This window comes from Neodiprion fabricii, chromosome 1 (genome assembly GCF_021155785.1).
Source record: "Neodiprion fabricii isolate iyNeoFabr1 chromosome 1, iyNeoFabr1.1, whole genome shotgun sequence".
Classification (NCBI taxonomy): domain Eukaryota; kingdom Metazoa; phylum Arthropoda; class Insecta; order Hymenoptera; family Diprionidae; genus Neodiprion; species Neodiprion fabricii.
In genome coordinates this window covers 414,099-438,288 of record NC_060239.1, presented here as the reverse complement: position 1 = coordinate 438,288, position 24,190 = coordinate 414,099, and the positions used below count along the sequence as shown (strand labels likewise).

General features: G+C 40.8%; 2 protein-coding genes across 8 annotated transcripts; one reads left to right on the top strand and one right to left on the bottom strand.

The window, feature by feature from the left end:
• Window positions 1–244: 244 nt before the first annotated feature.
• LOC124188169 (dnaJ homolog subfamily A member 1) lies at window positions 245–4,134 on the bottom strand. 4 transcript variants are annotated; one of them, XM_046580662.1, is made up of 6 exons: window positions 3,975–4,134; window positions 3,215–3,431; window positions 2,712–3,012; window positions 2,007–2,346; window positions 1,477–1,918; window positions 245–1,121 (listed from the first exon to the last, which is right to left on the bottom strand). In XM_046580662.1, the coding sequence occupies exons 2-5, from the start codon at window positions 3,344–3,346 to the stop codon at window positions 1,489–1,491; spliced, it is 1,203 nt and encodes a 400-aa protein (XP_046436618.1). In that variant the 5' UTR covers window positions 3,347–3,431; window positions 3,975–4,134; the 3' UTR covers window positions 245–1,121; window positions 1,477–1,488. The 4 variants fall into 4 exon arrangements, with proteins under 4 accessions (XP_046436618.1, XP_046436616.1, XP_046436617.1 ...); XM_046580660.1 differs by having other exon boundaries at window positions 245–1,918; XM_046580661.1 differs by having other exon boundaries at window positions 245–1,918; window positions 3,953–4,132.
• Window positions 4,135–5,878: 1,744 nt separating this feature from the next.
• Window positions 5,879–22,965, top strand: LOC124188147. Of its 4 annotated transcripts, XM_046580617.1 has the most exons (13): window positions 5,879–6,033; window positions 7,269–7,406; window positions 10,349–10,494; window positions 16,758–16,783; window positions 18,924–18,966; window positions 19,787–19,921; window positions 20,666–20,937; window positions 21,036–21,170; window positions 21,309–21,392; window positions 21,499–21,625; window positions 21,743–21,958; window positions 22,198–22,299; window positions 22,705–22,965. In XM_046580617.1, the coding sequence occupies exons 3-13, from the start codon at window positions 10,392–10,394 to the stop codon at window positions 22,926–22,928; spliced, it is 1,467 nt and encodes a 488-aa protein (XP_046436573.1). In that variant the 5' UTR covers window positions 5,879–6,033; window positions 7,269–7,406; window positions 10,349–10,391; the 3' UTR covers window positions 22,929–22,965. The 4 variants fall into 4 exon arrangements, with proteins under 4 accessions (XP_046436573.1, XP_046436574.1, XP_046436572.1 ...); XM_046580618.1 differs by lacking the exon at window positions 7,269–7,406 and having other exon boundaries at window positions 10,352–10,494; XM_046580616.1 differs by lacking the exon at window positions 7,269–7,406.
• The last annotated feature ends 1,225 nt before the right edge of the window (window positions 22,966–24,190 follow it).

The following is a 24,190-nucleotide window of genomic DNA, read 5'->3' as shown; positions in this document are numbered from 1 at the left end:
TTATCTTCTTTCTTTCCAGAAAAAAAAAAAAACTCGAGGAAAATGTATTTACCTACGAATTATGCATTACGTATTATGAATTACATCACGCCCGAGCACACAAACTATACGACTTACCGTTACAACGGTTGAATGTGCGAAAGATCGGTTTCAAGTTGCGATAAACAATAAAAAAAAAAATATGTAGTAAAAACTCGTCGAGTTAAATTCAGATTTAAAATGGTCTAAAAAAGAAAAAAAAAAATCACAGTTGCAATACACTCAAGGTATACCATTTATGTAATTCAATCGTAAAACAATTATGGAGACATTCATTTAGTATTACGTGTCACGCTCCTATTCAATTTTACGGATCCTTACCATAGATCAGTGAAACAATAACGAGCACCATATGGTAACCCATTGATTAATTTGCCTATGATTCATTTATAATTATTATCATTATTGTTATTTTCTAATCAAAGTATGACAATCACCAGAGACAATCACTATCACCTATCGCTAGCGAAAGTAACGAAAATGAGATAATTTTTTAACCACGCTATTACCTGCGACGAGACATGTAGTGATAATTTAAAGGAACGAGAAAGGAATAGCTTCAGTCATTGTGAAATTTTCAACAAACGATCTTACAATCACAATCTAGAAAGCCTTGATTCAAAATGAATCAGTTTCGCTATATAGCTACTATATCTACCTGCGTAGGGGAACATTGGCACGTTCTTGCTAGAAGCTGACAGAGTCTGTCGGTGTAGATTTATTTACTCCATCGACTGGTATTTGAATATTGCTCAATGGTTCCAATTTTTCCTGTCACGTTTGCTTAATGCACAATTTATAAACGCCAATATGCCACATACATAAGTTTAGTTTAGCAGCGTTAAATAAATTATTTCTACGTATATTTTGCAAATCAGCAAAACTAGAAATATATCATCGTGGAAACGGGTTTGATCGCAAGGTGAAAAAGAATTTGAAATATCTATAATCGCGGAAAGGTAATGTTATGAAAACACTTACATTTTTGTGAAATAGTTTCAACTCTTATTTGTTGTATCAGATCAATTCCGAGGAATCTCTCAAGTCAGCAAAGATGGCATGACGCGTCAATTGGAATTTACCTGAGAATTAAGAGACAAAAATAAGAAAAAAAAAAAGAAAACGAACTACTTAACTTTCGCCACTGTAAATTGAGAATAAATAAATTTCGTAACGTAATAGCCAAGTAATTGCAAGTAACTAAACCTCAGGTTTAAATTTAGTCAAATACGCTAAACGCCACCACGGCGCCTCACGCCATACCATTTTTATGGTTTCATCAGCAAAACCGCTTGGCAGCACACTGCCGGATGATCACGTTCATACGAAAAAAAAAAATTATCGCCCCCCACATTATTACCGAATTCTTGAGGTGTAGTTAAGGTGCGCAAGGTGTATAAACGAGGTAGAGAATAAAATAGAAATAGAGCTCTTAACATTAATATTCGGTTAGTGAGTGGCGCACTGAACGCGAGACGGTCCACCCTCGTCCTCCTCGTAAACTTGCCGCGTGTTTCGCCGTCTCGATTCTTGCTCGGGGTCCAAGTCCGTCAGCATACATTCTTCGGCGCCGTCGGGAATCATAACTTCTTCTCTAGGAGGTAAGCATTGCTCAAGGGCTGGAATCATTACAGGGTCTATAATCTTCGGGAAGTTAACGACGAATTGAATGATGAGCCGACCCCTCGTGAAGGGATCCTTGTAAACCGGCATTCCCTCGTTTAAAACGCATTTGACGTCGCCATGCTTTGTCACTTCACCCGGGATGCATGTCACGACCAAATCACGGTCATCGAGAGTGCGAATTACTTTTTGAAAACCGCACAGTGCCTCAACCAGCTCCAACTGCATCCTCATGATCAAATCGTTACCCGTTCGTCTAAAGTTAAAATAGTTGCAGGTAAATCATAGTATCGCTGCAACTTGACTTGTTCACCGAATACTACCACCAAAGACAATAGACTTACTTGAAAACCTCGTGCTCCTTCTCATCAAGGAGGATAACAATATCGCCTGGTTCTAGCTCAGGCTCCTGATCACCTTCTCCAGTGAATACAATTTTCTGCCCGTCCACCATCCCCTTGTCAACGTGAACCTCGAGTATTTTTCTATCTCGCACAGTCTTACGTCCATTGCAATGCTTGCATCTATCACGAGGGTTAATACGCTCTCCCTGCCCTTTGCAGTCAGAGCACATCGATTGAAGCTGTTGGATCATTCCCGGTGCAAGTTGCTGAATTTGTACCTGCATCCCAGAACCGCGGCAGGTAGGGCATTGCTCTACCGAACCTTTCTTACCACCGATCCCTGTTGATTTGCGAAAGACATTGTTTACAAATAGTCATAACAATATTAAGACTCAATGGAAACTTTCCTATAAACAGACAGCAAAATTCTTTGGACAAATGATGTCAGAAAATTCGGACCATACTTTGTCTAGCGCACCTTCAACTACTACATTAGAAACCTTTCCATGTACAATAATTACCTAGACACGTGTATAACAACTAACAAGCTTTGTACAGTAACCTTGGGATGAAATGCGCATCTGATATTCAGGCCCATCGCATTCTGATATCCAGAATATTCAATGAGTACACAATGGAATGTGGAAGGGGGAATAAAGAACAAGAAAATATGAAAAAGTATAGTCAATGAAATTATAATCCTACCTTCGCACTTGTCACAAATAACATTTTTTTGTAGAGCCAATTTCCGTACAGTCCCCTTGTAAAGTTCTTCGAGAGATACGGAGAGCTGATGAATAACATCCTGGCCCTTTCGCTCTCTTCGACGACCTCCTCTACCACCGCCAAATCCACCCCCAAAGAACATATCAAAGATGTCCATGGGGGAAGAGAAACCTCCACCACTCATTCCTCCTTCTTTCAATGCCTGTTCTCCTCCTTGGTCATATATACGCTTCTTTTCTGGATTCGACAACACTTCGTACGCTTGTGAAATTTGCTTGAACTGCAAACGAATTTGGAAAAAGTCCAGAAGATGTTCCACGTGTATTCAATTATGTAAACACTAACCACAAACGGAGGATTATTTAATTCAATGACAAGCAGAAAAGAAAAATAAATAATGTGTTGGGTTAATGATGGTGCGATATTTAGTCAATATTTGCCAGAAAAAATGCCAATGAAGTGGAATGATAATGAATACTGACCCTCTCCCCTTCATTTGGATTTTTGTCAGGATGATATTTCAGAGCAAGTTTCCTGTAGGCTTTCTTCAGGTCTTCCTGAGCGCAGCCAGGTTTCACACCGAGAACATCGTAGAACGTTGTTTCTTTCACCATGATTGCGCAAGGTCTACTGCTTCTCTCCGAATATCGACCCTTGTTGGGATAAGATTTGTTTCGCTGAAGTTACCGCAATTACCTGCTGCAAGTGAAGAAAGGAAGGCATTCTAGAGCATTGTGACACGCTATCCGTGGATGTATAGAACACGAAAATTTGACTAATTCATCGATTCAAGGTGTAAAATTATCGTGAAATTTTAGTCCGCAAAGCTAAAGGCAAACAATGAGACCTAAGGTCACCGGTAAGTTCACCGGATTCGTCCGTATGAACACGACGGAAGGCGAATGTTCTATTGAAATTCGAGAAAAGTCTCACCACGCCATGAGAGTACGTCATCAGCTGAGTATTAGCAATCTACACACCACACTTCGTACCTCGTGTCGCTGAATTAAATTCCGACAAGTTTCACGTAAAATAGAACGATTTGATAAATATTACGACGCTTCGGATAGAACGAAGCACGATGTAAGGACACGAAAGATGTAACTACATACCCGATTCAGAAAAAGGGAATTAATTCTTTGGAAAAAAATGTATTGATCCCGTAGCTACGTTGGGAGATTTCTAGTTGAATGAAAATATGCCTTAATAAACAGATTTACCAGCTTTACGTAGCAGTTTTACCTGTGACAGCAACAAAAGGCGCTGCTGGTTGACGACGGTGAAACTCTCGCCAGAAATGACAGCGAAAAACTACGGAACTTGCGACGGTTTGTCACGAATATTACCGTTGTCACGTTCTCGAAATTTCTTCAGGCAGCAATGGACGTCACACGATGCGAAGTCGCGGACCAATCAGACGCGAGGTGAAGGCCAATTGCGAAACGCGCGACGCCTCGTGGCCATTTGCTAAACAAATCCCCGGCAGTAACTCGACTCTCGAAGATCGGCTGAATGAACAATCGAACGAGACATTCGACTGCAGTTATCAAAGATCACCCGGGAACGAACAGCAGAATTTTAATTATTCAAACTCGAGGCGAGAACTCTGTGGATTAGAATGGCCCTTAAAAAGGTCATATTTGAACTTCGAGCGGCTCGGCCCCAAATCGGCTTCAGATTATAATAAAACGAAAATAATTCCCCAATTCTTTCACATTTTCATCTCAACTCTAACTCGTGCCTCTAAGAGGGTAGATTCCATTCAACCCTTTCAGTGACACATCAAATCTACCGAACGGATTTAGACGAAATTTTGTACAAGGGGATTTCTGGGATCGCCGATTACGAATCTGAACTCGAAATTATAAATTTCAAAACGGTACATCCAAAATGACAATATCAAGAGACTTTTGGGTGATTTGATCCACCATAATACATCCGACACTTTGAATTTTCATACGATAAATTCAGCTTTGTAATCAGCGACCCAAAAAACTGCCCCGTATACTAAATTTCATCTAATTTCGTTCAGTGGATTCGATGTACCCCTGAAAGGGTTGAATGGGGAAATACACCCGCTCGGGGCACCGGTTAGAGTTGAAATAAGAATGTAAAAAAATTGGGAAATTATTTTCGAATTATGTGAAGCCGGTTTGAGGGGCGCATCGCTCAAAATTGAAATATAACCCTACTAAGGACCACCCCACTGTACACAATATTTAGATTCAATTTATCGCCGTCAAATGGTCGGTATTTTTATTTCAGTCCATCTGCACACTTGGAAATTGAAAACGGCTTGCAGCACGGAACCGGTATTTCACATATCGTATATGCGATTGAAAAACCAAGATGGAATCCATCACAACACGAAATATTGTAAATGGAAATTAAAAACCGAAATCGCAAAGTACAATTGATGTTCTGATACATTGCACCTATATCTATAACGCTACATGTTGCTTATATTATTCATGCGGCACGTCGCTCCGCTTCGATACGAGGAACGCGTGCGGTTGGGTGAGAGAACGCTGATTCACAACGTGCAGCACACCCGTATAATCGATCTCGACAGGGCGACTACAAATTTTTGGGGAAAAAATTTCAAGACATTTCCAGGTTTTCCAGGACCTAAACCCTAGTTTTCCCTGATATTTTCCCAGTTCAAGTAAATTACTAAAACCTAAATTGTTCAGCTTATTAACTCTACATTCGGTTCAAATTCAATTCGGATTGAAGAAAAATATTATGCAAAAAAAAAAAGTCAGTTTAAGCGAATTTGTTTTCTCGGCGAAAAAATTAAACCTCTTACGTCAAAATTCATTTCCAATTCCCATGACGGAAAAATGATATTTACTATTTTTTCCATGACCAAACTAAGTATCCCATGACAATTCTAGGTTTTCCATGACCCCGTTTAAATACCTTGAAATTTCCAGGTTTTCCAGGTATGTGGCCACCCTGCTCGAGCTGCTCTCGAAGGAGAGGTCAGCGGCGGGTCTTTCGTTCTCCGTCGCTTAAAACACGGGGGTTGACTCAGGGCGTCGGCGGGATGGGGAAGGGTCGGCGGATGGCGGCGTCGATCGATCGCGACGGCGCAGGACGACGACGTGGTCGAGGAAGGTTCGCGCCAACCGTCTCTTCGACAGTCTGACGAGACTCGTCGCGACATTTTCACCTCAAGTTATTCCGGAATCATCCTCTCGGACGTATCACAATTATCAAACTCGACATACGGGATCGTATCGGACTTGCACAGACTGAGAATTTTCAGAGAAACGTACGAAATACGTCCACGCTAATCGTAAGTATCTCAATGCAATATTTAATTTCTGTACGAAATTAGTGACATACATTCGCAATTTGAGGTGAAAACTCATCCTTGCTCGATCACCCGGCAAACATCCTCGAGACACACCTTAATTTTAAACTAGTACTTAAAAGTGATATTAACTATACGCAGGTATACCGTGCATTACGCAATCGATAATTATACGTCCCGAAGACGCAGCATGCGAATGAAACACAGTTCGACCACCATATACCTATACCTACATGCTAGCAGTGTGCGTAGAAATTGATGAGAGCGGGACATGTGCTTCTTATCGGTAGCTTTCGTTATCTTCGAAATGAAAATTCAATCAATTTTCGTTGTCGTTAGCTTTAACTTTACACAAACGCCGACTGAATACTCCATAGGTGTCCGTTTTTCCTGGTCATTGCCGTAGTACGGCCACTAGGTAAATTTTACTCATAATCGGTAATATGCCAAATTTCGTCTGGGGTTGAAAGGAAAAACCATGTTAGAAGGGACAGGTTTTATCGACATTCTCGAGTCTTTTGGAAGACGGCCAGGCGAACATTTTACCACCACTTTTAAAGTTATATGCCAAGCATCACCAATTTTCTTCATAAGTATAAAAAATTCGTTGAAAATAATGATTTTCGAAGGCTTTACACACAGTCGGATTCATGATCCCGGTGAGACTTTACAATCGTAGGATTTGGTCAGAAATAAGAGAAGGTTACAAGCTGTATATAAAAATCCCAAACTGAAAGAAAGTCTTGATGAATATTTTTCTTACGTTTTATCTATGGTCAAATTAGTTTTAGTATTTTGTAGTCTAGCCCGATGGGCAATACTTAAATATCGTATTTCGTGTTTGAGCAAGTGAAGACGAAGATGTACATACACTTGTGAAAATTAGTGAGAAAATTTTGGTTTCTATTCATAAGGTTGAAACTTATTCCAGCTTACATCTTGGGTTATATTTTCCAGGACGGAAAATTCGCCGAGTTTATACAAACCGTCGTAGACAAAATCGGAAAGATTCCTTCAATTCTTATATTACGTTAGAATAAACATTCAAAACTAAACGTTATGCGAAATGAACGTACAATCTTAGCATTCGAGAGAATTACAAGACACCCAGGTATAATTTGATTCGTTTCAACGATGAACGAAACATCATTTCCCAAACTTGAAAGGAATTCTTGAACACATCTATCTATGTAAGTAAGAAAGTACCGGTCTTGCAGCGGTTGGTGTACAGGTTCGAAACGCAAGGGGACTTGTAAATTCGTTCCAAAAACCAACCTGCGCGCCGCTTCTAATCGGATTTACGTAACGAGTCGCTCGGAGATAACGAGATTCGTGAAGGATTATTACACCACCGGGTAAGTCGAGGCCTTGAATTCGTTTTACGCCTATACGGTATATGCAATTCATACGTATGGTGCTTATTTTTCCTACCTGTCTTCGTCATCCGAGACGTGGGTTCGAATTCCCTCAATAATCTTGCAAAGCATTTCGCGTGGTTCACGCGTATTTACGAATGACCAAAATAATCGATTTTCGATTAAATTTTCCATTAAATTAATTATTTTTTCCCGATTGATCGAGTGTAATAGATTATTTTTCCTCACAATCGGTTCTTGCTTTTACTCCCACGAACGATGCAATACAACATCAATTTATGTGATTAGAGTATCAATTATTATCATTGTCTTACTGAATAAGTACCTGTTTGATATAACAAGTAAATGATAAATGAACATATTCACCTGAAATTGAATAATATTTTGAATGAAACTATAAATTATTTTTTCAAAAATACGCTATTAAGACTACATGATGAAATTTACAAAACTTTGGCTTCATAGACAGTGTTTCGAAAAAATACAAAATAATCGATTAATTGATTAAGTTTTACCGATTATTTTTAGCTTAATGGCCATCGCTACACGCGATAGACGAGTGAAATAGTATCGCCAATTTTTAGACAATTAATAAGTAAATCGAAGGAGCAAGCGAAAATGAAAACAAATAAACTGATTTCTACTCAATCATATTTCCACGGAAAATAGTAGAGAACATTTTTTGCGGAGTGGTATAGGAGGGTGAAGGAGGAGGATCGTAGCTTCGACTCCCTTCCAATGTTTGACACATACCTTCGAAGATTGATCGTCCCATATTCGTAACGGCAAACCAACAACGAGCTACATCAGTCTTCGGAAAAATTTTCTTTCACCTCGGTTTATATTTCTCGTCACTCTAAATGGAAAGAAATACCTACATCAATGAGAACTATATAAAGAGAATCCAGCGACTACGATAGCTATTTGTGCAAACAATGCAATGCATAAATCCTTCTCATCGTCATCTGCCAGTTGAAGTGCAAGAAAATTCCGTGATCCTGCCAAAATGCCTTAATGCCTACACCTAAGCTGAAGGCAGATCCTGTCAGTGTAATCGGTAATCAAATTAACGACTACGACGCAGCTAGTCTGGGAGAAACAAAATGTCGCAGGCCTCTGTTTACATCAGGAATTTCATGCCTCTGCGACTCAATGTTAGTGCCGGTCTCATCGTAAGCGAAGCTTGCAAGCTCGCTCGTGATAACCCACGCTTTCCCCGTTGCGGGTTTCGGGTCTTTACAGAGAAGGGTCACAGGACGAGGATATTTTGAGATGAGGCCTGTTTTCACGGTACCCATACACGGACCGCCTACTTGTTTACATTAATTATAGACCGTCCTCTCTAAATTTCCTTGGAGTGAAAATGCGAATCGAAAATTAAACAATTAGTGTGACGCATCGTCCATACAACATAACGATTCACGACAATGAGTTTAAAGATCCAAAGATTCAGCAAGTTTGCAAATTTTCACCCGCATTTCCACATACACGATTATCTAATGCTACCAGCTCACCGCGGATTAATCTTTACTCGAGTCGCATTGCAAGCTCGGGTTACATGTTCAAACTTTGCCCCCTTGAGCGTAATTACAAGCTTCCTAGTTAATCTTCGAGTTACTCGGTAAACACTATCAAATTGCGAGAGCTGCCAGGTGAGCTTTGAGCCGAAAAACGCTACTCCGAACTTGTCGACGGTTACCCACCCGATTTTCCTCTCTACAGAACTCCCGGAATTTGGGTAGGTAGGTCATAACGTATACATGCTGAGAGAGCAGACCAGGTATGCGACTTGTAAATTTTCCAACCTTCCCCCAAACGCTTTCCTTAACCCGAACTTTAACTCTGCACTGAACTTAAGACGCGTGTGTGTATTCGCATACGAATTTAACAACAACCACATTTTATCAACTTTCATTTCACAAGTATTTTTACCAAAGGAAAGCGAAGACTATTACGCGATTCATCGAAAAGATTGGAGTTGATACGGTGTTTCGATTTTGTAATAAGAGCGTAAAAAAAATTTCCGCGGTACACGATAAACGGCAAAGTTACTGTTTTCACCGGCGTAAGCATCGTATTATACATTTCGATCCTGCCTAACTCGGTTAGCGTTGTATGTACGTCCCAATGACTTTTTATGTACTCCTGATCCTCTGAGAATAATAAAAACTCGCCAAAGCTCGACGAAACTCGAAGTGAAGTTACCTGAGAAGGGCGGATACATACATTATACCTCCATGAGTATGGAGCGTAGCGTGTAAAGCCGTAAATAAACGCAACCTGCATATTACATATGTGTGCTAAACCCGAACTGGTTTCTCCGGGGATGAACAATTTCTAGGTAGAAGCGACGGTGGAAAAGTTACAACTTTCATTTCTAATTTGAGACAATTTTTTTGTTTCCACAGGGTCCCTGAAATATTTCTAAGTCTAAAACAATTATCAGTTTTATTAATTTATTTATTGTAAAAATTGAAATTGGTAAACAATTGGTCGAAATTCGTACTTTTCTGCGAAAAAAAGCCTTTCCTGCTAATCTACCAGAAAAATCCGGACGCTAATTTTTGCACACACTTAATACACACCAAAAAAATTTACAGAATTTTTTAAAAATATTACATATATATATATATATATATATATATATATATAATATATATAGGAGACACCTAAAAATGGAATACACAGATAGGTTCGGCGCATTAAAATCATCATATCTATAATTTTTTTTTTTTTTTTGATGGAGGAGAATTTTGTTGCAGACCTGTGTTACTTACACGAATACTGACGAATGCGCACAATTTCCAGTTTAATAATTATATGTAAACAGCAATTGTCGGAAATCCTTAATATTTTCCATTCGATTATAGGGTACATAGTTTTACGTAATCATTAACTGATGTATTCAACAACTATTTCAGAAGATCCGGGCCGATTATCTCGACTTGACAAACTGACCGCAGAATGCGCCTGCAGGAAGCGCTGAGGAACACAGGCGTGGGGATCTTCCTGATCTTCACTCTCTCCCGAAGATTCGTTGATCCGGCACCCTTGGCAGGAACCGCAGGTGAGATTACTGTGATAATTGTTTCACATTTACCCCGCTAGCGAGCTAGTAGTAATACGAGGCCGGTTCTGGATACAGACTCTCACATTTTACTCACACTCCCAACGTCGGTACAGGAATCTGTATCCAGAACCGGTCTCGCATTACTACTCGAGCTGATATACATGAAGGTAAATTAAGCTAAATCGACTAGGTTGCACGATTTGTTTCTTGAAGAAATATCATTTCACCCAATCGTCGGTATAATAACGCGTGAGAACGAACTACGTAAATTTTATATAATGTACCCTCGACGCAACGCGACGTAACGCAATGCTGTAGACGTGAAAGATTTTTATTTTTTTTCGCAACTACTCGTGATAAGGCGGGAGTCTACCGACGCCAAAGCCGGGCTTCGTACTTTTTTTCACGATTACTTAAAGAGCGAGAGGCAACCCGACGTTCTCGTCCCCGTGCGACCCTGTCAATTTGATACCGAGCAGGCTGCTTGAGACAGGGACACCGAGCGTACCTTCTTTTTCATTTCAACCCTCTTGACGGATACCGAAAGACTTCGCAACATCTTGACGCGTCACGCGATAAACCGACGGCGTCGCATCGGTGAGACAGATTTAGGGTGAAAGGGTGTGGTGGTACAACTTGAACGGTCTAAAATCATACCTACTTTTAGGATTTCTATATTATAGGCGAGACGGATTTGTAACGATTTTGCGATACGCGCGCATTCCTCTGTGCGATATCCAACCTTTGAGAATAATTCACAATCTACTCGAACGCACAAATTTTGAATTATGCATGAAAAATTTACACACCAGCTGGCCTTTCCACTGTCTCGTTAATTACCGTTTTGCATCCATAAGCCTAGAGGGTGAATTAAATTTTTGACAAGGGCGGTTAAATCACCATATCATACATCATATATCATCATACATAGTACTAAAGTTCGAAACCCAAATTTCGGATGTTCAGAAATTACATTTTGACGTCACCGAAAGTTTTTTTTCTCTTATATTATTCGACCACGATAATCAGTCGGCAGAATTCCTCAGTACGGAAATGAACGCGCAGTAGAGAAGACGTACGAAAAACGCGCTACGCGAATTTCGAGCTCCGGGTCCTCTATTTCCTGGGTACTGCGGTCCAGGTCGTCTACCTGGTGAATTTCGACTTTCAGGACTCGCGCTCCGTAGTTCCTGGGCTCTAGGAGTGAGAACTTATTTTGTCTTAATAAATAAATCATGTGTATTAATAAATAAATACGGATAATCACATTCATCGTATCCCTTTTTGGTACACTTCAACGTCATCGTTTACGGCAACAAGTTGAAAAATTTCAAACGATACACCTGTTTTATTTTAAGGGCATGCAGACGGAGGTGATTCGCGATACATGTGTATAAAATTTATTGTACAGTTATAGGTTTACAAGTATATGGAGACATATTGTATCATCCGAATATTTAAAGACCTACTAAAAACGCTTACGCAATCGATTTAACGAATCTAGCAGGAGCACCAGCATAACGCTAATTATGTAGTCGGATATATATATATTGTGATGATATATTTTCTCAATACTGAATATCCACTTACAGCGTTATTATCCAGATGTCGAGATTCTCCAGGTAGACTATTATGTATACGATATATATTATATATTACGATGTATACGAGTACAATTACCAGGTAGTCAGTTAAATTTTACTATTTTACGAATATACGGTAAACTACTGACAGTAAGGCTTAGCCCATCGAGCGAGCTTTGGCAAACGAGGGTTTTACAGCTAGTAACTTTTAAATTCAGAGCCACCGCCTCGTCGTCAGAGTCGGCGCGGCTTGAATAACTTTTCTCCTCTTATACGGGCAACGAGTGTGAAATCTCTCTGGTATAATGCGCGATATCTTCAACGGAAAAAACATTATCTTAAGCGGAGTCAAATGTCGCAAAGCTGCGAACAAATCTCCCCTGTCCCTTCCGTATAAGTTTTGCCTACAAATAAGGTAGGTATAACATCAGGTGTGTCGTACAACGCAAACCCTCCGTCGTAAAAATATGTCACAGCTGTCGAACAAGACGTGAGATTTTGGATCGGGATTGGAAAAAATTGTCTGCCCTTTCGTCTTCGTATCCTGTCCGATCATACACGGATTTTCAATAGCAGCATCCATCGTCAGATATGAGGGATTCTCCGTCAACTCGGCCACTTTTTTTTCGACCACCTCAGATCTGTCCCATAACTGGTTATATCAAAGTACTACTAAAAAGTACTCTACGTGAATTTTTTTCAGACTTTCTGATCCATTATTTGAGAAATTGCCGTTTTTTTTCAAATGAATATATCTCGGAAACTCGAAGTAACTGAAAAAAAATGACTCTACATAAAAGTCGTAGTTTTTTGTTAGCTTTCGAGAGGAATTTTTGAAAAAAATTTTACGTTCCGGTAACGCTGATTTTTTACCAGAAAAGGAAGAAATTATTTTTTTATTCAAAAAGGACCCTTTTTTTTATGAAAAAATTACAGAGTCTTCCAATATGTGTGACAATATCGTCAAAAAATCGCCAGAGTGGCGCGCATCGAGGATCTAGGGTAAAAAAAATAAAGCCACACAAATTAATTTTTTTATACCGGGACCTCGACCGAATTTGTGTATAAGCGATTCACGCGAGACGCGATCGCGGTAAGTAATTGTACAACGGAGAGCTGCCGTGCAGTCCATAAATCGTAAGCTAATATGCGCAGCTTCGCGATGCAGAGTAAAAATTTCATCGTTCCAGGTAAAATCGATGCGACAAACGATATTCAATTAGTGTTAGATAGGAGATGATTACGTAGCCGGATGGTTTCATGGTTGCGTGTAGCGGAGGGTCGAGCCTCGACCTTGAGGCACAACCTTGGAGCGCAACGCGCGTCGTAGAGTCTGATCTCGTTAGCGGAACGCCTCGCTGACAAATTAACTTTCACAGACCCTCGTGTGTAGATATATCTACGTAACACGTATATGTGTATGCGATACGGTCAGCTGTACGACACAGAGTAATACAATAATGTACAGGTGTATTATGCCTGCGTGCATGGTTTGTACATTGTAGTAGATATATGTATACATCCAAGTTCGATATCGTTCCTCGATCAATTCACCGAACCTTTTCACTTCGGTATCGCAATATTATCGCGGAAGCTTCAAAGTTTCGCCCCAGTTTCATTACACCGAAAATTGAAATTCACTAGGTGGTAACTTGATGGGTTTAACCCTTTGGGTCAGACATTATTGTGCTTGGTCAATTTTTATAACAAGATACTATCCTATGGTTCTCGGTGTCACTGATTACGAATCTGAAATCAGATTTTAAAACTTTAATATGGCAGATCCAATATGGCGGATGAAAATTTTAAATTTGATCGAATACGGTCATAAAATTCTATGCGGGGGTTTTCGGGATCACTGGTTGGATTCGCTACACTAAATTTTCAAAATCTGACTTCAGATTCGTAATCAGCGACGCAATAAACTGTTAATTTACGTAAAACATGTATATGTGTAGAGGGGTAAGTTTCTGGGAAATGTATTGTTCCTTCAATTTTCGCAATTTTTCTCAATCAATTTGTTTCCAATAATAATAATTTACATTATACGGTGTTACTTTCGAGTATAGCAAACCTATTGGTATACTGTCAGAATTAGCAAAAAACCGCAAAGAAATATGTTAAAAAGTTCTCGACATATAAAAAAAAAAATGCATATAAAATAGGTGGTAAGTATATTTACGACTATAACTCGAAGAGTTGTGAAAAATCTCAGATAACGCGTGGGGGTCAGGTCGTGTCTGTCAGACACCTTGAAGACAAACTTTTTTTTTGTTAGAAACAAGTTTGCAAAAGTAAGGAATCGCCAATTCGTGACTTTCGTTACACACGATTCACAATTTTGACAAAATTGAGGCTCGGTCTTGATCAGATGATTCGGTTACCAAACTGTATTGTTCGATTCTGTTTTCATTTCCAGAACATTCAGAACTGCTTATTTTCGATATTTTTTCTCGTTGCGAAAACTAATTCCCCTGAGTTTTTTTAATACGTCTCAACCGTCGTGCGAATTTCCCAAGCTCTTGAGAACATCCTCCGAGTCAACTTCAACCTCCAACTGTGGATACCTACGTATAAGCCGTGAGAATTTTCGTTGCCATATTGTAGACAAAATAACGATTTTGGCTCTAGCACTTTTCTGTATTCAATTGAGCTAACAGTTTGGTGAACCACCCGAGGAAGGAGATTTTGCGTCGTCATTGAAAACTGGCAAGAATTTTAATGGCGTGCATAACGGAATAATTGCGAGGTGTTTGTTGCCAAGTATACTTTGCGTCTCGTAAATTCCGGGTAGAAACGGCGTAACTCGATTTTAAGCCTCGCAATTTTGAGGGACGGGAGTATCCCGCTTTTACGGAATCTGAAGTTTACCGAATCCATCCCTGGGCAATATTGTTTACGCCCATGACGAAGTATTTACGACCGGATTTGATAAGGAAAAAACATGAATCGCATAATTGGTTATTGAACCCCATCTGTTTCCGCATCTCCGTTGATCGTTCAAACCGCGATTGATACAGAAAAACGCGTCCATGAGAAAAATAATTGGACCGAGCGTGGGTAAATATTTAACTGAAACTGGGTACGAGAGAAATTCAACAACACTGTTGTGGATCAAACTTGTATGTAAATTTTCACCAACGAATTACCAATGCAAACACCTTCAGATCCGCCGTAAGATAAATCGAAACGTTTCAGACAGGCGGGGGGATGAAACACGCTATTCGTCGAATATGTTAGAAAATACAAGCGATTCAAGGAGAGGATACAGCTCGGACGGTCTAAAATCGTACGTATTTTTAGGAGTTTTTTTTTTTTTTGAAAGAAAATGAAAACACTTGCAGCACTTTGAGTTTTCATTTACTTTTAAAAATAAACTCCTAAAAATAGGTATGATCTTAGACCGTCCAAGCTGTGCGCCCATCTCTCTTAATAAGCGAGGACCAAAGGAAGAAAACTGATTTGTTAGCATCTTGATGATATTGTGAACGATCTGTTGTACCGGATAGACAATCGCAGTAATTAAATATGAGACGTTGCAGTTGTGTTTAATTAAAATAGCATTCGCGGCTTCGACGGTCGCAACAAACTTGCGGCTAGCTTATAAAATCCTTGCCTTACCCGCAGGAACGTTTACTGTGTATATAACCTATAACGCGGTTGCCAATAATGGTGGCTGGTGACCAAAAGATCGCCCTGTGGGAGTCTTCAATAGGGAATTAACAGAGGCGAGTCGCGAGCTGCGGGACGTCGAGACTCTCGGTTCACAGCTATCGCGTTTATGCCCGGAGAGCTTTTAACCCTCGTATATTGCAAGCATCGCTCGCCAATTTCAGATTTATTTCCACAAAAGTGTCGGTTTTTACCCTCCCAGGTTCATTTGTCCTTGTTTTTCCCCCATCTCGTCCTCTCTATCTCCTTTCAGGTGGGATCAATTCAAGAGAGCTGTCGGCGTGGGGACTGGAACGAGAGACAAATAGATAGGCGGATAGGCAAATAGATAGATAGATACTGTTTATTAATCCCAATGCGTTGGAAAAAGAAAAAAGCGAGAGATGGTACACGGAAGAAGAAGAAAGAAACACAGCGAGAGTATAGGAAATCGGAGAGGGGCTTGAATCCATTTATCCGGACCGTAACATCACGTCGGTTGCACGTATGCGGAATTTGAAATATATTTCTATTCGTGTCATTTTGCGATTCAAGCTACAGTATGCACGTGTATGCCATCGACCACCGCATACATCAATCTGCATGCACTGCAGACACATGTTATTGTACAATGATAGATTTCTACCAGCTAGAGTATCAACGAAGGGGGTCAAATAATATATACCTCATGCACATTCGAGACCAGGTCGAGTCGATCTCTACTTAAAATTATTATTAGCCAGCATTGTTTCGCTTGTTAGTAACAACAATACCGCGCTCGCTTCAGTTTTGCATCGGCTTGTTATTTCAATGGTTGAATAAATAGCACTCCCTTGGCTGCTGTATTCTCTGTTAATTAAACTCGCCTTCCCTCACAATCAAGTTTGAAACTCAGCTCTGCGACGAGATATTATTAAAGATCTCAACAAAAAGCGATCTGATGCCTGAGCAGACAACCTTATCGAACCTACAAACCTACAAACCTTCATCATATTTTTAAATTACATTCCGATTCCTCTGTTTCAGATACGCCAGCTGCCAATGTACACGAGGTGAGTCGGGGATCCCCTAAAATTCCACATTCATTACAAATATATGTAAATATCCGTGTCTTTGGTAGACGTTTAAAGATAAAAAAAATTTGTTAATCGAATGACAGGGTGGAGGTTAGAATATAGAAAGATCGAAAAATTGAAGGGCAACGCCATCGAATTTTTAAAGAAGCGAAAGTTCAATTTTGATAATTTAAAAATGTTGAAAGTAGAAGGAAATAGCTCGGGATTGAATACGAAGTTCGACCAAGATCGACTTTAGACCGATGTTGAGAACAAAATTTTACGATCAATGCGCCTCTGATTGTAAGACTCGTCGTCGCAAAGTACGTTAACGCTTCCTTGACGTACAATATACACCACACCCACCTGCGAGTAGATTCAGCATCGAGGGGCCGAGTCCTTATTCCTTCGGGACGAGCGGGTGGCTGTATTGTGGGTGACGCGCAGAAGCCTCTGACGTCAATCGGACTATCTACCAACCTATATCAGAGTCTCCCAGGCAACCGGGATTCATTCTTCTATACCCATGAATGAACTCCGCGGACGAAAGATACGGACTAGATCTTAAATATCCGACGTGTGCATTTAACAGTAAATGGAAGTGCTGTGCGAGCACCCGACGTTTATACGATAGATAGAGAAAGGAATAGAGGGGAAAATTACATTTGTGGGAAAAACCTGCGTGAGATATTACGATATGCAAAATGTTCTAAAGAACATTATTATTATCTCTCTATACTCTCTCCGCGGTGGCGGCTGTAAAGAGTCGACGTATAAGTATAACTTGGCGTTGCGCTGACACGGGAAATTCTATATGGATGTAACCATTGTACTCGTGTACCCTTAATTTGCGCTGATATTCACTGAATTCATTTAGCTTGCGGCATTATTTTTAAAAGTATTACTGTCCGTGCAACTGTTTACTCAGCCTGTGTGTTCTCAGTACCTACATTTACGGTGAACTACATATATAAACGATCCAGGAAAAGATTTTATCCCTTCCCAGAATTACTTATACAGAAATTCAAACGATTAAATGGGGTGTTTGTAAACTTTTTTATTCCGAAAAATTATAACCGAGCTTTTTCCAAATACATTGCAATATATGTACTTATAACCACGGCGAAACGTGGTCTGTTAAAAACACGAACTGTTTGTGAAGATAAAATTTGAGCAGAATTTAGTGCCGGTTGAATATTCGTGAATAAATTAATCTTTTTTGTTTTTAACGTAGAACGAGTCGACGGCGCGCGTGAATATAATCGGCTTAACGAGTATAATGCTATCGTGACATCTTTCGAGCGCTTTACTGCTTTCGCATTCGAATTAAGAATGCATGCGCTCACGTATGACAAACAAATTATATGGCATAACTTACCGTTTATCCGAACTTACCGAATACAAGTAAAATATAATTTGGCAAAACTTTAGTTTCGGAGTACAGATGAATAAACATGACATTCCGAGCACCTTAACGCAATCGAATGATGGACGAATGCATTTTTTTCAAATCGATAAATAGCTATTTAAGCACAATATTTCGTAAAAATGTGAGAAAGAAATATGGTCATGATCGCGATGTATTAAATCTCACTGCATATTATATACTTCTGAGTGAAACTATGCCGCCTTGCAATTAAGAATAGGAAAAAAGAAACTCTATACGAGACGCTCATCTAATAACACCGGCTACTCCGCCTTCCTTTGAATATGCTTGCCGAGAAGAACTTCAGGATCACTTGGGTGTAGCTTTGTTAACGACATCCTTCGAGGGTGCCTGAGGAAAGTCAAGTGTTGTTGCCGCAGAGACTGGGGCGGCGCCAATGCGCCATAATTGTCGTTACCTTGTCACCTACCAAGATACCATGGAAGACTAGATTATGAACCCGGATGTCTCCCCGTGGGGGAAGGCTGAGATAAACGGGGATGAAGAGGGAGCGCGGTTGAAATTTTCGCGGAAGCATTTTTTTCATCTGAGTGACACATTGTGGGACGAAAAAAAAGGGAAAAGCTTATAACTCTTAATCCACTAGCTGGGTTGCAGTTGGCGAAAAAACTAAGAAGTAACTGACATTAAAGCATATGGCATAGAGTAGGTGTGCGGTAGGTTTGATATTTCCCATTCACATTTTTCCAGGATTCGGATGTTGAGCAGCTGCAGACCCTGAAGCATTCGATCGGTAAGTCTCAAAGTCAGCTTATTTTAGCCCTTATTCGGGCGTGAGACTATATACCTGTACGTATATAGAACTGTGCTCCCGAAGATAACGCTTACATAGTAGCAATAACGAACACCCTCGTTCCCGATTCCCTTGTTTTCCATCGAAGCCAATTCATCACGAACATTTTTTCATCGGAGTTTCCATGCCGACATAGTAGTCTGTCCGAGGCTGTCCACTTCTTATGTATACGGTCTTCGATAATCAATGTACGCGCTGCGCATCGCGTGCCCAGTATGTCGGATTCACTGACCCGGTACCCGTTTACTTCACGTAATATTCTCCTCCCTCATCTACGCCCGGTGTCCGTGGATGCCTTTAGACAATATGTATAATTGTACAAGCAATATCAAGTGACTTTTAGGCTTTTGGCCCACCGTATTAGATCCGTCACTTTCAATTGTCAAATGTTCAGTTCAGATTCGTAATCAGCGACCCAAAAAACGACCCTTATACCAAACGTGCCCCTGAAAGGGTCGAATGGGGGAATCCACCCTCTTTGGAGCACGGGTTCGAATTGAGATAAAAATCCGAAAAATTAGGGAATTATTTTTGAATTATGCGGAACCGATTTGGGGGGGAGGGGGGCCAGTCGAAATTCAAAAATGTCCTTTTTAAGAACCCTCTATTACGCATAATATAAAAAGACGCGGGACCGGTGATGAGGGATGATTACCGAATGAAAAGCTCGTTTAGTTCCCACCCTCTACAGTTATATAATTTGCCTGCTTCACCCATACATTTCACACATTGTGATGACGGAAAATGTTTCGGATTTCAGGAAACACATTGGCAGCAATGAAAGCACAGGCCGCTGCGCATGCAGCCGAGGTAGCCAAAACGGCCGCTGCGATTTCCGCGGCCGCGGCATCCGAGGCAAATCGCACCGCTGCGGTAAATTCACCCCAGAATACCGGTGAGCTTATCTTGTCGTACAACTTCCATTTCGTCCCCGCCGACGTTGCATTCCAGAGTTGTGGTATAGAACACGTCGTTCCTTTTCACCCTCCGCAAAATGGAAGAAGTAAACGAAAAGATTGTCTAGTATGTATACCGCGCACAATACGTGGTATGACATACAGGTGCGCATGCAAATCCAATATGCATACACACGTGAATGGATTTGGATTTATGGTGGTTGAACCTCGATCGTGGGGAGCTGACGAAGAAGAATTGGGGTATACCGCAGCCCTTCGATTCGTTATACCACGGAATAAAGTTCTGCTTGAATTCATTTCAAACTTACAATTAGTTCTTCAGATTACTTCATACTTGTGAACGAAGAAGCTCAGGCAAGCAGTATCCGTGTGGTTAAATCATGGGTACCTTCGCATTAAAGTTCATTTGGGAATCTTGAATCTCTGAAAGATAGTGGCTTGTCGACACGTGTAAATGCGGTGTGTACTTGGAAGGGCTAGCTAACTCATTCCTTAAGCGGCAGTACCACCTCGACGAAACCCCTAATTTCCATACCCTTCGCAATTCAACATTTATCTACTCCAGTAGTGGGCAAGTCCTGTCCGAGGATCCGTTCCTTTCGATCTGGATACATTTCTGTAAGAAGGAGAGCTTCTGTCTATGCCAGTCTGTCTCATTGTCAGTGCTAGTTGTTCCTCGCCAACCAGCTTGTCGACCTTGGAATGAATAGTTGTTTTTTCAGGATCACTGGTCCAAGCCGACGAGACGGGGGTCTCTCGCGAATCCCCGGCGTCAGTCACTTCGGCCCCTAGACCGCTACCGCCTTCTCTAGTTCCCAGGGGTCAAGCGGAGGTCATACACGGTGAACACCAGCGCCAGAACACACCGACGCCACCCGGTGTTTCGGGATCGGTTCCAGCCGACTCGATCGTTCCTCCCGCCCTCCAGTCCCCCGGACAACCGACGTTCAACGGACAGAGGCGGGCCTACACCTCTCGGGATCTTTCAAACGCCGTAAGACACTCGACGCTTTTTTTACATTAGGTGTAGGTATTTTCTTCACCTAACGTATTCAATTATTCTTCGACGTACTTGTGATTTTTGGCTTATAGATCGAGAGAATGGACAAATTGGCGGCATACGCTAACGCCCAGTATTCACCCATGGACATGGCCGAGTACGTGTTTAGAACCGGAGACGAGAAGGGAGTTACTTTGGCCGTCGAGGAATTCCTGCAGCAGGGATTGGTGAGCGCGTTACGCTACGTTGTGCTTTTTTATTCTAAGAACTAGACTTTCTAGCCCGTTAATACGATATAACGTACCTCTAGAAGAAAAAAAAGATCATTGTTTTCTCGAAAGTTGATTGGTTCGTTCTCTACACAGATGACGCGCGATGAAGCTATAGCCTTCCTACAGGAGGTCAAGTACAACCTGGATTATTTGCAAGCGCACTACATTCAGAACAAGGTGTGGTATTTTACGAAACATTCGATTCGTGCGCCAGTGATGAATAATCACGTGAAGGAAAAAGACATTGAATCCATGAGTTGGATGAAGATAATTTTTATTGCAGGAGAGGACAAGTCGTGTTCAAAAGGCATTAGAGAACGCCGAGATGCAAGCTCAAAATCGGGCGATGGTTAAGGAATACCAAGATATGATGGAGCCGTTAGAGAAAAGGAAAATGGAACCGGTCAACGGTGAGTAATTTCTTCCGGATGTAAAAATTAGCCAGACCGGATGTCTGGTTCCAATATTCCAATCAGGCTGATTAACAACAACGCTTGTGCTTCTACTTTCATATATCGTATTCTTAGACATACAAGTCAGCAACTTGATCAATAAAGAATCGAGCCAAGATACTCCGGCCCATGGGGGTGTCGAGATTGGCATGGGTATATTCTCGGAGGATGCCGATTATGAAGAACTCCTGGAAAGACTCCGCGTCGCAGATTTCCTCTACACTCAGTATACTCTTGAGGAAGTTATCTATCAGCTAGCCAACGTCATGTTCGCCCAATCTCTCGCTAGAGGTAAGTTTTCGCGCGGTCGTACTTATACTTTCACCCGACAACTAGATTCTCGGATCACTCGACATTGGATTTCCATCAGTCATGACGCTTGCAGTTATTCTATTCGAACTCTCAGACAACTGGTCAAAGCTTTATTCTCCACGTGGAATTGGCTATGGGGCGATATGAGAATTGGGCCCCAGCTGAACGCTGCGAATTCAGGACGATGACCTGAAAAATTATTGAATAATATTTTCTAGGTAGTGCTCAGGTACAGGAAGCTATTCAAAAGTTCACCAGCTTTCTCGAGGCGGAAGCCGCCCAAGGACGCATTTCCATACCCCTGGAGAAGAAGATACTTGGTAAGCATAACTCACAGATATACTTATACGACTGATCGACCAACAAAAGAAGAGAATGCGTATTTCGAATACCTGCGAGGTATTCAGAAACATAGACTTGAAGACCTTATAGACTGTTTTTTATGATGTAATGATGGAAACAGACGAGTCTAGTATGGCATACGTGGGTACGGATCAAAGTTTCGAACAGTCAAAATTCCGATTGGTCAAAACTCCGAGTGTTGTCGAACTTCACATATATGCGCTAAAGACTTCACGGCATAAGTGAAGGTCGGTAATGTTCGGAGTCCGTAATTCGGATTTTTGAACGTTCGGGGTTTTCGACCATACGGAGCTTTGAACCTCGCAAGACTTTTCGTTGTTACAGCAGATAATAAGGCGTAGAACAATCGATTTATTTTTCAGACGTTTTAATCGCGTCTCTCTCCGACACGCTAACAAAGCACCCGGACCTGGTCCCCACGGCACGCGAAGGTCTTGGAGGTCCAGCACTGCAGCCGAGCGGACGATTTCTTCAGGAATTACTGTTATCGCGAGCTCCAGCGCGGCTCCCCAATCAGGATCCTCTCAGGAACCTGCATGAGACTCCGTCTCAGCTCGGTCTCACCAAGTACATGCACCGGGCGTAAGGGATTCCACTTCGAATAAATCTATACTTTACTTCTTTATCTCTCTATCCTTCAAATTTTTTCCTCGTTCTCGCCCCTTTCCTGTCCTCTATTCTGCGGAAAATATTATCTTCTCAAAATCTAGTGACAGATACCACGGTCTAATTATACCGAAAAACTAAAAATTATCGCAGTTGCAGGAGAGGTTCCGGACTAGCCGTAACGCATGCCCGGAAAACTGCATTCTCAGAATACCTATTAAAAAAACAAGTGTTTTACCGACGCAAAAATTAACACCTTGATTACATATTTCGCGGCGTGATTACTTACATTTTACAGAGTGATAGCGAGAGATTACTTGACAGTTAAATTTTAATTTTGTCACGTGATTTCTCATGGTTCCAAAGGTTTCATATAATTTCTTAAGATTACAAAGAGTTGCCTGTGATCCTAAATAATTTCTCATGACTACCAACAATTACCTTGATGATTGCTAATACAGAATTTTATTCTAATACTACCGATTTCAGTGTCATTTCGGGAATTACAAAATGATTTCGGAGATTGGGAAATAATTTCGAATGATATTGACATCTGAATGGCTTCGGTGGTACACCCCCTAGCGTGTCTCTAAACAGTCAACTTATTTTCCATAATCTGACCACAAGAAGATAGCCGATGTGCTCGCAACTCGGTCAATTATTATTTCTGTACAACGAGTTAAAGTGAGTAAATCAAGCTTCCTAGGTTGACAGCGAGGATCCTTGCTGATGAGAAATCACGTACCAACGTACAAGATAAAGATATGGTACGAAATTTCGAGATTATCTGTCGCACTGCAAAGAGGAGATTCTCTTGTAGGTACATTGACTGGTGAGCTGACTTTATTTAATAACTTTGACAAACAGGCATTTCGAGATGAGGAAACTGTACAGGTATACCGCCTATTAAGGATATATTCTCACTATACATATTGTATGCACATTACCAGTTGTCAAGGTTAATTAAAAATGTTTGAAGAAATGGCGGTTTTTGATTCGAAGTTAACACTACGTGGAGGCATTTGAAATGAATTAAATAAGAATCAACTCGTGTGTGTTAATATTATGTAGACTATACGATTTCGTTGATATACTTTGCTAAAACTGTACAATATTGACCAATTTCAAAATTAACTAAATATTGCTAGTTTGTTGCGTTTATCGTAAATTGATTATCAATTTGTAATAAAAAGCAATGCTTTGCTGTATCTCTGGCAAAAAAATATGGTATTTATTAAAGTT